This window comes from Oratosquilla oratoria, chromosome 1 (assembly GCF_046742065.1).
Source record: "Oratosquilla oratoria isolate Oo_2021 chromosome 1, ASM4674206v1, whole genome shotgun sequence".
Lineage (NCBI taxonomy): Eukaryota > Metazoa > Arthropoda > Malacostraca > Stomatopoda > Squillidae > Oratosquilla > Oratosquilla oratoria.
In genome coordinates, this window is record NC_134777.1 from 42538634 (window position 1) to 42551724 (window position 13091).

At 39.0% G+C, this 13091-nt stretch overlaps 1 protein-coding gene across 7 annotated transcripts in view; it reads right to left on the bottom strand.

The window, feature by feature from the left end:
* The window catches only part of LOC143033096 (uncharacterized), a 70976-nt gene that overhangs the window by 6946 nt on the left and 50939 nt on the right, over positions 1 to 13091 (bottom strand). For all 7 annotated transcript variants that reach the window (XM_076198317.1, XM_076198323.1, XM_076198330.1 and 4 more), the window contains exon 3: positions 9711 to 10648. In XM_076198317.1, the coding sequence (XP_076054432.1) occupies positions 9711 to 10648 (938 nt within the window). The remainder of the gene's footprint in view (positions 1 to 9710; positions 10649 to 13091) is intronic.

The window sequence follows — 13091 nt, forward strand, 5'->3', positions numbered from 1 at the left end:
GTGGTGAGGTCCACCCCATGTATATAATGCCCTATGCCCGTTTGTAAACCTATTCCTTTGAAAAAGCATACCTGCAAAACTAGTCAGGAATACACTCAAGACTAAGACTCCTGTGTTTCCTATTCCGCTTACATCATATATATATATATATATATACTGTAAGTAATTTGCTAGTGGACAGCAACATCAATCATATAATTTTTATGATCATTGCGCAGAGAATTCGATCTTACTGCTCTGGCGCCTAAGAGGCACTGACTTGGGAGCCTCTTAGGCTCCAGAGCAGTAGGTTCGAGTCCTCTGCGCGACAATCATAAACATCTGATATATACATTGATACATATATAATATATATATATATATATATATTCATATATATATATATGTATATATACATATGATATATATATATATATATAATATATATATACATATATGCACATATATATACGTACATGTATATATACATACATATATATATATACATACACATATATATATACATATACATACATATACCAAGGCTTTTTCCCCCTTACAAGGGAGGTAGCCAAAAAGGAAAAGGCATAAAATCACTCCCACCCATTCCATCCCTGAAAACACTCCACACACCTCCACCCTCCCTTTCATCTTAGCACCTCCTGGATGATGGGTCATCCCTGCACCTTGTCCACTGCCCTGGGTCAGAAGCAATGTCGCAAGACAAGACACAGCACATCCACAGCAAGGCTGCTTCATTAAATCGGCGACCCCCCCTCTTCATCCCCTCATGTATAAAGGAGAAGATGGGGAGAAATCCCTTTGGGCTGCGTCAAAATTTGCTCACACACACTACCTCACCCCCCATCCCCCCGCCCATTCCACCTCATGCATCACATCATCATCCATATACAACCATTCTCCATTCACCCGTCTTCTGTCCTCTCCCGTCCTTCCTCAACAGACATTCCCCTCTTCCCCAAAGCCCCTTCACCCCATCCATACACCTCATCCTAGGGCGTCCCTTCATGTTCACTCCCTCCACATCTGCCTTCCATACCTCTTTTACTAGTCTTTCTTCACTCATTCTTTCCGTGTGTCCAAACCATCCTAATACTCTTTCATCAACCCTATCTCCCAACCCCCTTTCCACCCCTGTTCTCCTCCTCACCTCCTCATTTCTCACTCTATCCAGCCTAGTAACCCCCATCATACTCCTCAGACACCTCATCTCAAACACATTCAAACTCCTCTCTTCCTCTCTTATGTTCCATGTTTCTGCCCCATACAGTGCTGTTGGCACAATCACTCCTTCATATAGTCTCCTCTTAGCATCCATTCTCAAATGTCTATTCCTCATTACACTTTTTAATCCACCAAGGCATTTACTCGCTTCTCTCAATCTACATTCTACCTCCACCTTCACTCCACCTTTGCACCCAAGTATCTAAAACTATCCACTTCCTCCAGTCGCTCTCCCTTAATGCTCACTTCCAGACTACTGCCACTTTCACCCCTTGTACATCTCATCACCTTACTTTTACCCACATTTATCTTCAGCTTTCTTCTATCACATACTCTCCCAAACTCTGTCACCAACTTCCTCAATCCCTCCTCCGATCCTGCCACAAGCGCAGTGTCGTCCGCAAAGAACAGCTGGTTCACCTCCCACTTTTCTCCATTTTCTTTAACCATCTCCAATCCCTGACCCATCCATGTATAAGTTGAACAGCCACGGCGACATAACGCATCCTTGACGAAGTCCCACCTTTACCTCGAACCACTCACTCTCTCCATTTCTAATCCTGACACAAGCTCTAGTACTCTCATAAAAACTCTTGACAGCTCCTAGAAGCTTTCCTCCTATCCCGTATATCCGCAAAACCTCCCACAGTGCCTTTCTGTCTACCCTGTCGTAAGCCTTTTCCAGGTCCATAAAGGCCAAAAAAACATTGTTCCCTTTTCCTATAGCTTTCTCACATATCTGTCTTACCACAAAGATCTGATCTACACAATCTCTACCCGTCCTAAATCCACACTGTTCCTCACCAATTACTCCCTCTGTTCCTTTCCTAATCCTCTCAATCAAGATCCTCCCATAAGCCTTCCCAACTACACTAAACAAGCTAATCCCTCTGACACTACTACATTCACACTTGTCCCCTTTTCCCTTGTAAAGTGGAACTATACAGGCACTCCTCTAGTCCTCCGGCACTCTACCCTCTCTCCAGCAAACATTAATTAACCTCACCAGCCAGTCTACCATCACTGTACCTCTTTTTTTTAGACATTCTGCATGGCACCCATCCAGACCAGGTGCCTTACCTGCTTTCATCATCTTAACAACTGCCTTCACTTCCTTATACACATATATACATACATATATACATATATATATATATATATATATATATACATACATATATACACATATATATACATACAAAGTCACATGGGCCAGACGGAATAGCGAACTGGATATTGAAAGAATGCAAAGATGAACTCACAGACAAAATACACAAGATAATTGACTTCTCACTCAAAGAAGGAAAAGTACCACAAGACTAGAAGAATGCTAATATTGTACCAATATATAAGGGATAAAATAAAGAAAATCCAACAAATTATAGACCAGTATCCCTTACAAGCACAATTGCAAAGATATGTGAAAGAGTTATTAAAAACAAATGGACTAAACACTTGGAAAACAACAAAATATTAAACCCCAACAAATTTGGATTTAGAAATGGAAGATCATGTACTACAAACTTAATATGCTTTTACTCAAGATTGCTAAACATAATACAAGAAAGAGATGGCTGGGCAGATTGTGCCTTCCTGGACCTACAAAAGGCTTTTGACAAAGTACCACACAAAAAACTACTAAGAAAAATTGAACTAATAGGTGGAATACAAGGAAAATGATTGGAATGAATGGAAGACTTCTTGAAAGGAAGAAAAATGAGAGTGATACTTAGAGAAAAGTACTCAAAATGGGTAGACATGATAAGTGATAATGTTTGCTATCTATATAAACAACATGGATGAAGGAATTAAATGCTACATAAACTTCTTTGCAGATGATGCAAAACTATTGAAGAGAGTGAGTAATGAAGAAGACAGTAAATCTTTTCAGGGAGATCTGGACAAAGTCTGGAATTGGAGTAGAAAAAAAAATGAAGTGAATTTCAACATTAAAAAATGCAGTATAATGGAATTTGAAAAAAGCAAAAATAGAATATCCAGTCAATATAAAATTGGAACAAAAGAAGTTACAGAAGTAAATTCAGAAAGAGACCAAGAAGTGATCATTTCAAATGACATGACACCAGACAAACATGTAAACAAAATAGTTGGAGAAACCTACAACTTAATAAGATCAATGAAAGTGGCCTTTGACTATATGGATGAGGAAATGGCAAAGCAAATCCTTGTTACACTGATAAGACCAAAATTAGAGTATGGAGCATCACTATGGACACCCAGTAAAAAAAAAATAATAAATGAATAAATAAAAATAAATAAATAAATAAAATAAACTAGAAAGAATTCAAAGAGCACTAACAAAGATGGCACCAACACTTAGCATGTTGACATATGAACAAAGATTGGACAAACTAAACTTATTAACTCTAGAGCAAAGAAGAGAAAAAGGCAATTTGATATCCATATACAGAATTATGAAAGGGATGGAAATCCTTGACAGGGATGATCTACTTAAATGGGACAGAAGAAATACAAGGGGACACAAGAAGAAACTTAATAAGGACAGTTACAGAAGAGATCTGAAAAAGAATAGCTTTCCACATAGTGATAGATACATGTAATAAATTGAAAGAAAAAAACAGTGACTGCTAAAACTATACACGACTTTAAGAACTGGATGCAGAAAGATACAACTGCGGGTCCCTATGAGCATAGCTCTTCTCCTGCAAAATATAACTAGGTAAATATATGTATGTATGTATATATATATATATATATATATATATATATAAATATATTTGTATATATATATATTATAATATATATGTAAATATATATCAAGAACATTTCCGCCCCAAGGGGAGTTGGCCCATTCCACTCCCCATCACCACCCCTTCATTCATTTTATCTTAGCTCTAATGGATGACAGATCATCCCTGTATCCTGCCCACTGCCCTGGGTCAGAAGCAATGTCTCAAGACATAGTAAATCTAAACAGTGGATGTATATATATATATATGTATATATATATATATATATATACACACACATATATATTTCATAGGATGCTTGTTCAAATATATCACACTACCATTCAAAATTGATGACACACATGTTACTTTACCAAACCAACAACTTATTCATACAAATAATTCAATTTTCTATGCTCTTTACAGAGTACAAGAACTTCAAAAGTTTAAAAATATCACACTACCATTCAAAATTGATGACACACATTGGATATTAAAAGAATGTATAGATGGATTAACGGACAAAACATATAAGATTTGATTACTCACTCAAAGAAGGAAAGGTACCACAAGATTGGAAAAATGAAAATATTGTACCAATATATAAAGGTGGGGAGAAGGAAAACCCAGCAACCTAAATACTGATTTCCCTTCCAAGCACAACAGCAAAAATATGTGAAAAAGTTATCAAAAGTAGGGATTAAACATCTGGAAGACAATAATACACTGAATCCAAAACAATTTGGCTTTAGACACAGAAGATCATGTGCCACTAATTTGTTTTGCTTTTACTCAAAGCTAATAGAAGTAATTCAAGAAAGGGATGGATGAGCTGATGGTGCTTTCCTTGATTTACAAAAACCATTTGATAAAAAAAAACACAAAAAGCTAATAAGAAAAATTGAAATAATTGGTGTAAAAGTAAGAAAAATTGAAATAATTGGTGTAAAAGTAAAGTTATTGAAATGGAAGGAAGATTTCTTGAATGGGAGAAAAATGAGGGTAGTACTTAAAGACAAGAACTCGACCTGGGAAGAAATGATAAGTGGAGTCCCACAAGGTTTTGTATTGGCTCCGATAATGTTTGCCATATATATAAATGACATACATGAAGATGTGGAATGTTATATGAACTTCTTTGCAGATGATGCAAAACTACTAAAGAAAGTAAGTACAGAGGAAGACTGTTAATCACTACAGAGAGATCTGGATGAAGTCTGGGAATGGAGTCAGAAGAGGGAAGTGAATTTCAACATCAAGAAATGTAGTATAATGACATTTGGAAAAAGTAAAAATAGAATATCAGGGCAATATAAAACTGGTACAAAGGAAGTAAAAAAAGTTATCTCAGAAAGGGACCTAGGAGTAATTATCAACAAAGACATGTCACCAGACAAACATATGAACAAAATAGTCAGAGAAACCTTCAATTTACTACGATCAATGAAAGTGACCTTTGACCACTGGGATGAGGAAATGGTAAAAAAAATATTAGTCACACTGATGAGACCAAGATTGGAGTATGCTGTGATACTATGGACACCCAGTACAAAAAAAGAATATAAAGAAATTAGAAAGAATTCAAAAAGCAATGACAAAGATGGCAACAACACTCTCTAAATTGATATACGAACAAAGATTGTCCAAATTGGAACTACCTACTCTGGAACAAAGAAAAGAGGAGATCTACCGGCCATTTACAGATTTATGAAATGGATGGAAGTCCTCAACAGAGAAGATTTATTACAGTGAGATAAAAGAAAAACATGAGGGCATGAAAAGAAACTCAAATAGGATAGTTACAGACAAGATATGAAAAAGAATAGTTTCCCACACAGAGTGGTATGAGTAGATGCCTGGAACAAATTGGATGAGGCAACAGTGTGTGCAAAAACTATACAAGAATTTAAGAACAAACGAGATGCTGAAAGATACAAAGATGGGTCACTACGAGCATAGCTCTCTTCCCATATAACTAGGTAAAAATAAGTGATACTCTACGAAACCAACAACTTATTCATATAAATAATTCAATTTTCTATGCTCTTTACAACAGAGTACAAGAACTTCATAGTCTTTACAAAATCATGAACCAACAATGGGTGGTGGTCCTGTAGAAAAAACATGAATGTTCTTCCTGCCACTCATCATCAAATTCCACCAATAATTTCAACTCTATCTGGAAGGCATTCAGTCTTCAGACCAGGCTCCAGCTCTCCCAGTATCACTTTTGTCTTTCCTCAGTTTTTTTCAAATAAGGAAATATGACAAATGGCAACTTCTCCCATACTCTTCCCCTCATTCAGTAACACAGAAGCACAAACACATTAGCGTGAACAGAAGGCAAGCAAATGAGCTCTCATTTAGCGCTTTTTTGACAATAACAAGGAAACACTTAAGTTGTGTTTATGAAAGAGAAGCAGTTGTGTTTTTCGTGAGACCACTTCGGCAAAATAAGTATCCAATTTTATATAGTGTATTAAACACACAAAATGGAAGATGGAAAAGAAGAAAAAAGGAAAAATTAACCAACAAAGAGAGGATTGGACATGAGCAGAGTCGAGTCACCACTGGGGGTGATACCAAAAAAATCTTGTTTGAATGATACCCCAAAGTCAACTCAAAGGCGGATACACCAATGCTTTTTCAGGGTTTCCAAGAGAAAGAAGATTATTAGGTAAAGGTTTAGATGTAGAAAGAGAAACTAGGTATAACAGTGTACTAAGAAATTGGGATGTTACCGACTTGATGGAGGAACTAATATATTTTAAAGTTGATTAGAGCAATACACAGAGATAAGCTATCTACGAAAAGCTAATGAAGAGATGAACTGAAAGCTTAGTGATCTAAGAAATTAATTAAACATGGTCAGAAGTGATAACAAAAGAATGAAAAATGAAGATAAAAACAAAAATGAAGCATTGAAAAAAAGAAGTCAAAGAACAAATATAAGCAGTGACTGAAAAAGTCGGAGAATCAATTAAGGAGACAGATCTCCTAGATATAAAAAACCAATGGAAGCTAAAACAAGAAAATCAGAAAATAACATTTAAAGAAATAGTACAACAGGAGGTAGAGGAAAATGCTACAATATGACAGCTGCGGACTGTACAATGTCAGTCCAGGTAGTAATTGCTTGACTCTGGGTATGCCTGACCAACAGATTCAAGTCAATCAGACCTGCAGGGTTTATCAAAGTGCTGAATAATTTGGGGTTGATCATAGACTTGTGGTCACAGCACTCAAGACTGCATATCAAATCCAGAAGAATCCTGAGATGTAATCCACCTGGGTCTCATCTGGAAACACTCAGGAATGATACATGTGCCCAGGAGTATGAGGTAGCAATCTCTAATCAGTTTGAAGTACTTGGCTCTCTTGAGGATCCTGAAGAACTGTGGGACACTTTTAAATGTGAAACTATAAAAGCTGTCAAAGAGTGAGTTGGAGAGCACCCAATGTCGAGGAGTATCATATCACAGAAGACACTGAGGAGTACAGAGTTGGGCAACGGTGCCAGAATAGCTAGGGACCTGGACCAGTATAGACTCAGAAATGGCAGACTAGAATAAGAATGGATAAGAAGTATGTCAAGGGAAACCCTGAGGAAGCTGAAGGCCATTTTAATGCATATGGACTCGAGCCTGCTTACTGAGCCCTGAAAAACTCCACTCCAAATTTGTGACCCAGAGGAGCACAATCCAAAAAGCTGATGACGAGCTAATGTCAGTGTGGAGGGGTGTAGCCCCTTTGGAGATTACTTCCAGCAGCTGCTCATAGGTGACCGTTCAAGTGGACAGCTTTCCTTAGATGGTGTTCAGGTGGTAGTTCCTGATCCACCGATAGATGAATCTCCATCCTTGCTGACAGAGGTCAAAGAGGAGGTGAATAAGTTGAAAGGTGAAAAGGCAGCTGTGATCTGCAACTTCAGTGTGGAGATGCTGAAAGCTGGAGGTGATCCATGGGTTGCATGTGGTACTGTCTGGTGTGTGGCAGTACGGCACCATTACCAATCATCTCTATCTGGAAGGGGAAAGGGTGCTAGGATGACTGCAACAACTACTGCAGTATTACACTGTTCAGTATGACAGGTAAGGTGCTTGCACAACTATTGCTGACGCAGGTTCATTCACATCTGCTAAAGTTTCAAAGGCCAGAACCCTTGGGTTCACACCAAATAAGTCAACAAGTGATCAGATACTAGCTCTTTGTATTCTTGTGGACTACCAATATAAGTTTCAACAGGGGTTTCTTGCAGCTTGTATTGATCTCAAGAGGGTTTTGACTCAATGCATCACAGAGTGCTCTGGGATCATCTGCAGAACCACAAGATTCCTGTAAGGACTGCTGGTTTGATATCTGGCTTATACTCTGAGAGAGAAAGTGCTGTAAAGTATAAAGAAGGCATGTCTAGCTTCTTTCTTATTAATTCAAGAGTGAAGCAAGGGTGTATCCTCGTCCCAACAATTTTCAACATCCACAGGGGCTGGGTACTGGACAGGTGTTGACCAATGTCATTGCAAAGCATCTATTGGCAACACCAAGGTCACTGACTGTATTTGCTGATGATGCTGTCCTTCTTGTGGAGTTGTTGGAGGTCCTGATTGCAGCCCTCAAGTCACTGCACAGGGAGGCATGACTTTGGATCTCCTGGACCAAGACCATGGTCCACAAGTTTGGAGGCAGCTTACTGGATGACACAGTTCAGTCTGTCCATGCATGTGGCAAGGACATTGAGGTCTTGGAAAGTTGATTTACCTTGGTAGTGTAGTGAACAACAGTGGTGGGTCATGTCAGGTGTTATGGACTCTCTCAACCAGAGTATTTGTCATTGTTGTTACTTATAGAGGAAGATTAAGATTTGAATCTTCAAGTCACTTGTGCTCTCTGTCTTGCTGTATGGCAGTAAGACATGGACATTCAATGCTGACTTGATGAGGTGACTCAATGTCTTTGGTACTAAGTGTCTCTGGAGCATAACTTGGGAACATCAATTCCAGCTATATGGGCATGAGGAACATTTCTCCGATGTTGATCCTAGTAATGGGATTGTCTCCATAAGAGACAACCCTCGATGGAGATGTAGGGGAAACCCAAAGAATTCATGGCTGAGGCAAGTTGATTGAACCTGTTGAGAATTGTTTGGAGTGGGAAGGAAGGAAGAAAGGGTGGCTGCACTGCATGGAAGCTTACTTGGAGAGACTATGGGGACATCACTGGCATGTGAGTGAAGCAATAAGCTCCCTGGTGTATGCCTCAAATTGATGATGGTGATGAGAAACTTGGACAAGTACAAGTACAAGGGGAAACATCTATCTATGTATCTGTATACCAAAGGCCTCCTTCCCCTTATAGAGGAGGTAGCAAGCCAAGGGAATTGAAAAGAAAGGATGACAAGATGTGGAATCATAAAAGGATGAGTCCCAATTTCTTTCCCATGCAAGAGCAATTCAATCTTCCTTTCATAGTACTGAAACTCATATGTATAAGATTTTTAAGCTATGATACTAAAATACAGATTTATATTTACACTGAAAAGAAATGTTACCGAGAGAAAAATACATGGTCCAAATGATAGAATACAATACAACTGTGATACAAGATGGTAATGAGGAAACTAGAAAAAGAAGGTGTTAAATATTCATGATATTTGGAGGAGGAGGAGGAGGAGTTAAATATGACCAAAGGATATTAGTAATGACAGTGCCTTCCTTTCTTTTAGTGCCAAGTCAACAGAAACAAGTTTATAAACTCTATAATTCTTTGGAAGCTTACCTTTGTAAAAGCTACACAAGTAGGAGCTTGAGCCCATTGCCCTTCCCTGCATGTGAGAGCTGCTTCTCCAATCAACTCATAGCCTTGGTTGCAGGTATAGTGGGCAACTGTCTTGGCATCAAAACGCTCAAACTCCACATTCCCATGATCAATGACTGGAGGCAAGAGGCACGGATCAGACTGATGAGTGATAACAAGGCTGCCTTCTGCATCTTCTGGTTGCCCGTTGTGGTACACAATATACACCACATCAGCTTCAGCATTAAGGTTAAGGAGCTGCATGCTGGCACATCCAGCAAGTGACCATTTGGGGTTGAACAGGGAACCCTCAAATACAGTTATGTATTTCTGAATGCTTGGAGTGAATGCTAGTTTAAGGTGTTTCTGCTGGCTGGTGTCCAGTTGCCAAATGCAGGTGTTTGGGCCAACAGGAACAGTGTACTCCATGGTTTCATCAGGGGCTATCACATTGTCATCAGTGCAAGTTACTCTAAGGCATTCCTCACTTATAGTTGACAAGCTGGTATTCAGGTAACAAGCATCAAAGTCAAGGGGGAAAATGGCATTTTTACAAGAAGTTTTCTTAACTACACTGATATTGATTTCAAATTCCAATTCCTCAGCACAGTTTTTGTCTTCATAATCACAAGATTCCTGAGGCCGATCATCACGTAAATATATCTCTACTATATCAGTAGCATTGCGAACAACACCACATTCAGTCGGAGTCTCCTCACTAGCTATCATATTGTCAGATTCACTACCATGCTTCTTTGAGGTACAACAGTCTTTGGTAATTTCAACAGCAAATCCATCTGTATAGAGACGCATTGCCCCTTGGTTGTGAAGGTTGAGACACTGCAGCACAACCAGCATCATAGAGGGTCTTGGGACACGGTAGCACCTGTACAACATCTGGGAGGCAGAGTCCTTCAAATCTGTTGGATGATAAAAGTATTTTTAAGACATGACATATTTATCCTGAATGTTAACTATAGCATAAACTTTACAGGGCACTGTATTTTGTTACCAACAAACAGTACTTGTATTATTAGGGACAATACTGCACTGAAGAGGTGAAGTTACAGGGATGGAAATGAAGATTTGAGGGGGGTAGCAGAGATAAGGGACAGAAGTTAAAGGTTTTCTACATTCTTCTCTGAGTGCAGATTAGTCTCCAACCATAAAAGAATGCTGAGTGGAACTTGTCCATAGGGATGCAACTAAGGTCCATACAGTACTGACTATAAGATTCACGCAATCAATACCCCACATGAGGACTTTACAGGGAAAGTATCAATTCTCTGAGATACTGAAGACAAGGGATAGAGGTGAATGGAGAATGGTTATGTATGGATGATATTTTGATGCAGCCCAAAGGGATGTCTCCTCATCCCCTCTAATTTTTGCATGAGGGGATAGAGAGGTGGGGTTGCTGAGTAAGTGAAGCAGCCCTGCTGTAGATATGCTGTCTTGCTACATTGTTTCAGACCCAGGTAGTAGGTAGGACAGAGGACCCTTCATCAACGAGGAGCTAAGATGAGAGGGAAACAAGGGTGGTGGATAGGAGTGGAATGGGTTTGTGGCTTTGACTTGGCTACCTCTCTTATATAGAGGAAGAATACCTTGGCATACAGATAGAGATATAGTAAAAGCTCTATCAACTGGCATTCTGGTCTTAAGCATGCTCAAGTCACTGGCACTAATCTGGTAAAAAAAAAATATTACAAGCAATCTGAAGTTATTGTGTGACATAAATAACTTGCAGTACTGTTTGCTGTTTGGCAGCCCAGTACCATTCCATTTGATTGGAAAAAGGTGCTGTTCATCTTTATCAGGAAGGGGAATTACTGCAGTATTATATTACTCAGCATACCGCATGAAACTTTCATCCATCTGTTACTGGCATGGGTTCACTCCCATTTCCTCATATTTCAAAGGCCTGAGCAGTTTGGATTCATGCACAGTAACTCAATAATTTGCAGGTCTTCTATAAAGGAGAAGTGGGGTAATCGAATGATTGACTGAATTCCACAACGGATGAGAGTATAGTGCTTCACATTCTTGCATAGTACCGACTTAAGTTTCATCAAGGACTGCTGGCAACTTATGTCGATCATAAGAAACAATTTGACTCAGTGCATTGTAGAGTGCTCTGGAACATTATGCAGATCCATGCAATTCCTGTAAGGATTACTGACCTGATGTCTAGCATATACTCTGGGACAGAGTGCTGTTAAGTATACAGGAGGAATGTTCAACTTCTTTAATGTTATTTCAGGAGTGATGTAGGAATGCATCCTTTCTCCAACACTTTCCAACATCTACAGTGGACAGTTGTCAATCTATGTCAGTGAGAAGCATCCACTAGTAACACTAAGGCCACTAATGCTGTGCTTCTTGCGGAGTTGTTGGAAGTCCTGGTTGCAGCCCTAGAGTCAGTGCACAAGGAGGCAAGACTGATGGAACTACAGGTCTCCTGAACCAAAACCAATGCTCTGACATTTGGGGGCTTACGTGGTGACAGGATTCCCTCTATCTGTGCAAGCGGCAGGGACAGTGAAGTCTTGTAAAGCTTCACACACCTTAACTGTAGCAGTTCATGTTGGGAAGTCCTTCAGAGGATTGACATGGCCCTTGGTATTATGAACACATTCAACAAGAGTATAGGGCATTGCTGATATTTATGCAGGACAAAGATCTAAATCTTCACATCATATGTGCTCCATGTCTTGAAGAGGGATCTTAATGTCTATCATGAGTATCACTGGTATGATACTGTAACAAACCAATAATGGCTCCATGTTTCAGCCAAGATCTGTTACAAGACATAATTTGTGAACATCAACTCTTGCAATATTTCCCCGATGTTGATCCCACTAAGAGGGTAATATCCACCAGAGACAAATCACAGTGGAGAAGAGAAAGGGGACATTTAAAAGCTTCTAAGAGTTATCTGGAATGGATAAAGTGGCTGCATGGGGGCTTCCTAGGAGAAACCACAGGGATTGGCATCAACATGTGAGTGAAGCAACATAACCCCTAGTGATCATAATTATATAAACATGGAATCTTGAAGAAGAAGAAGAAGAAGAAGAAGAAGAAGAAGAAGAAGAAGAAGAAGAAGAAGAAGAAGAAGAAGAAGAAGAAGAAGAAGAAGAAGAAGAAGAAGAAGAAGAAGAAGAAGAAGAAGAAGAAGAAGAAGAAGAAGAAGAAGAAGAAGAAGAAGAAGAAGAAGAAGAAGAAGAAGAAGAAGAAGAAGAAGAAGAAGAAGAAGAAGAAGAAGAAGAAGAAGAAGAAGAAGAAGAAGAAGAAGAAGAAGAAGAAGAAGAAGAAGAAGAAGAAGAAGAAGAAGAAGAAGAAGAAGAAGAAGAAGAAGAA